This window comes from Thunnus thynnus, chromosome 15, assembly GCF_963924715.1.
Source record: "Thunnus thynnus chromosome 15, fThuThy2.1, whole genome shotgun sequence".
In the NCBI taxonomy this organism is placed as follows: domain Eukaryota; kingdom Metazoa; phylum Chordata; class Actinopteri; order Scombriformes; family Scombridae; genus Thunnus; species Thunnus thynnus.
The window spans coordinates 9,166,323-9,169,187 of NC_089531.1; the positions used below are offsets into that span (position 1 = coordinate 9,166,323).

The 2,865-nt window shown below is 41.6% G+C and overlaps 1 protein-coding gene across 1 annotated transcript; it reads right to left on the reverse strand.

The window, feature by feature from the left end:
* Positions 1–231: 231 nt before the first annotated feature.
* On the reverse strand, positions 232–2,511 carry galr1a (galanin receptor 1a). Its single transcript, XM_067611783.1, has 3 exons — positions 1,646–2,511; positions 1,141–1,206; positions 232–638 (listed from the first exon to the last, which is right to left on the reverse strand). The coding sequence occupies exons 1-3, from the start codon at positions 2,297–2,299 to the stop codon at positions 285–287; spliced, it is 1,074 nt and encodes a 357-aa protein (XP_067467884.1). The 5' UTR covers positions 2,300–2,511; the 3' UTR covers positions 232–284.
* Between the last annotated feature and the right edge of the window lie 354 nt (positions 2,512–2,865).

A 2,865-nucleotide genomic window follows, 5' to 3' on the forward strand; every position in this document is an offset into this window, starting at 1 on the left:
ACCCAGAGCTTTCTGCTTGATTGTATCTCACTCAGCTGCATATTTTTGCCCTCTGTTGTGGCTTCCTGTTTGACCAGGAAACGAGTCGATCTTTCATGAAATTTATAACATTACAAACGCGAGTACCTGTACTAAGTCAAATGTGATGGCACTGAGCAGTTCAAATTATTTCTAACATACCAGTACTTCATTTTGGTGAATACTGGCCCAATTCTATCATCAATTAAAAATCCAGTTTCAGTCGAGCCTGACACAGATCAAAGAGGATTCTCTCAACAGTGACATCAAAGCATTTTACCGATCTGAGAGTCATGACCTTTGTAAGTCACGCTGACGTTAGTGGATGGCGCCGCCTCCATTCTGCTGCGGAGATCCCTTGTGTCGTTCAGAGGACACTCGCTGGGTGCCCGGCAATAGAAAACCTGCTTGTAGGAGTTCCTGAAGTTCTCTGACAGGAAGGCGTAGATGATGGGGTTGACGGAGGAGTTGCTGTAGGCCAAGCAGTGAGCCACCATCCTGAACACAAAGGATGCCTGGTTGAGGGGAAAAGAGCCAAACTCCACCCACAGGTGGACAATGTGGTGAGGCAACCAAGACAGACAGAAGACCACCACCACCACGAAGACGGTCTGGGCTGTCTGTGGAGGGGAGCACAGAGGAGATAATGATTGGTTTTAACATGTCACGTGATCAGATATAACTAGAAGACACAGAGGTATTTGTGGATAGTCAGGTAGATAAGTGAGATAGATGACACTGGACTATTTGTTGCACTGTTGCATGTTGACTATGCTGCCATCATGAGAAAGACAGTGGACTTCTTACATTACAGACTTATTATACAGACATATTCAGTGGTGTAGTGCAGAGTATTTAATACAGAGTGTAGCCGTTTTTCTTCAGAGAACAATGGCTGCGTTTACATCTAAATGAACACTAACTATACAGATTATACTGTATCTGCTCCACCACGAAAGCATCAGTCATTACAGGAGAACATTTAGTCTCCTGTAATGACTGATGCTTTTTTCAGTCTCTCCATTGAATTTAATATATTCTAGTCATTTGATGTACTTTACTGTAAATTGAATTTCAGATTTGGATTAGCAAATTAAGACAAAATTAAATGCTTCCACTCACCTTCTTTTTGGAGAGCTCTGATTTTTTGGAGACATTCTTCAGTTTTTTGTGCAGATGGTTTAAAACCTGCAAGAGACAGATTACTGTAAGATTCATTATGATGTCAGAGACTTGATTAGTTCATGTTTTGCTCATCTTTATCTTTCTTTCCTAGTTTTTCAATTGCAACATTTGAATAAGACCTTACATTTTACTTTAAAATAACAGAACCTGCTATCAGAGTTAATCTAACACTTTTATATATTGAAGGCACATCATGGATCCAAGTCAGCTGATTTAACAGAGAATATTTCAGTCAACATTTGTCAGTTTCAAATCATCATTGCTGAAAAGTCAACATTTTTGCACTAGAGGGGGGAAAAAGGATTAAAGCTACAAATTGGCATCATGTTTAACTTTGATGCACATTTACATTTTTTTGTATTTCATGAATTTGTTCTAAACTGTAAAATCAGTCATGAACACTGAAGATTGCACGCGCATACATTCATTCTGATTCATGCACCTTTGCATAGCAGACAGATATCAAAGTGAGAGGCAAGAGGTATCCGAAAACAAAGGTGCACATCACGTAGACTTTTCTCTGCTGATCAGGCCAAACCTCCCAGCAGAAGGTGTTGTTATCCTCCCTCTCCACAATGCTCTGGTAGTGCGCAACGGGAGCTGCCATAACCAGAGACAAGATCCAGATCAGCACCACTCCGAACATGGCATGCCTCCCCACCCGGATCGACGAGGATTTCCTGGCGTGGACGATGGCCACGTAACGGTCCACGGACATTGCCGAGAGGGTGAAAATACTGACCAGCATGGACACGGTAAAGAAGTAGTGGATGAACTTGCAGATAAAAGCTCCCAGCACCCATGTGGGGAGCATGTAGATGGTGGACTGGAAGGGGACGCAGAAGAGGAGGTAGGACAGGTCCGCCACGCTCAGGTTGAGGATGAAGATGTTGGTTGTGCTCCTCGGTTGTCCTGGTTTACTGCGCGCCAGCACGGTGATCACCATGGTGTTCCCAAGCACCCCGAGGATGAAAATAAGTCCAAATATCAGAAGAGAAATAAAGTTATCCACTCCCATCTCTAGTGTAAGTTTGGCTGGCAGCCTCACTGTGTTGGTGTTGAAAGACTGACTTTGGTTCTCCACCTGTAACTCCATCTTTTCCCCACTATGCAAGAAAAGTTACATGTTGATACAAAAGATGCATATCCTGCACACGAAGCTCAGGTTGAGGGTGGATTTTCTCTTGAATAAAGGTAGGATGGAGCTCATGCATGTGCAGACTGCTCCCTGCCTTCCTAGGCAACGTCACCATGCTGTGCGCATCTGATCCCACCAATACCTTTCCACTGTTTCCAGTGACCTCCAGCCACTGCTAGTGAGATGGGAATAAACAGAAAACCTCTGATACACTGCTGAAATGGTTCATAACAACAAGACAGCTCACCAAGCAGTCAATGTTATTTTGTAAAAACAATTAAATTAACATTTAGATGTTGACATATAATGAAATAATAACATGCAGTATGTTAAAAAAATGCATTTTAACGTATAGAAGGACATATAGCTTATTTTCCAATGCATGCAAATATATTATCATTGTTTTCTCTTCATGAATGTGTTAAAAAACATAATGTATAATACATTCAGATATGGTAAATATGTGGCAATTCCTTTTACAAGATATGCAAAGTAGCAATAGTTAATGTATTCTGCAATATGTT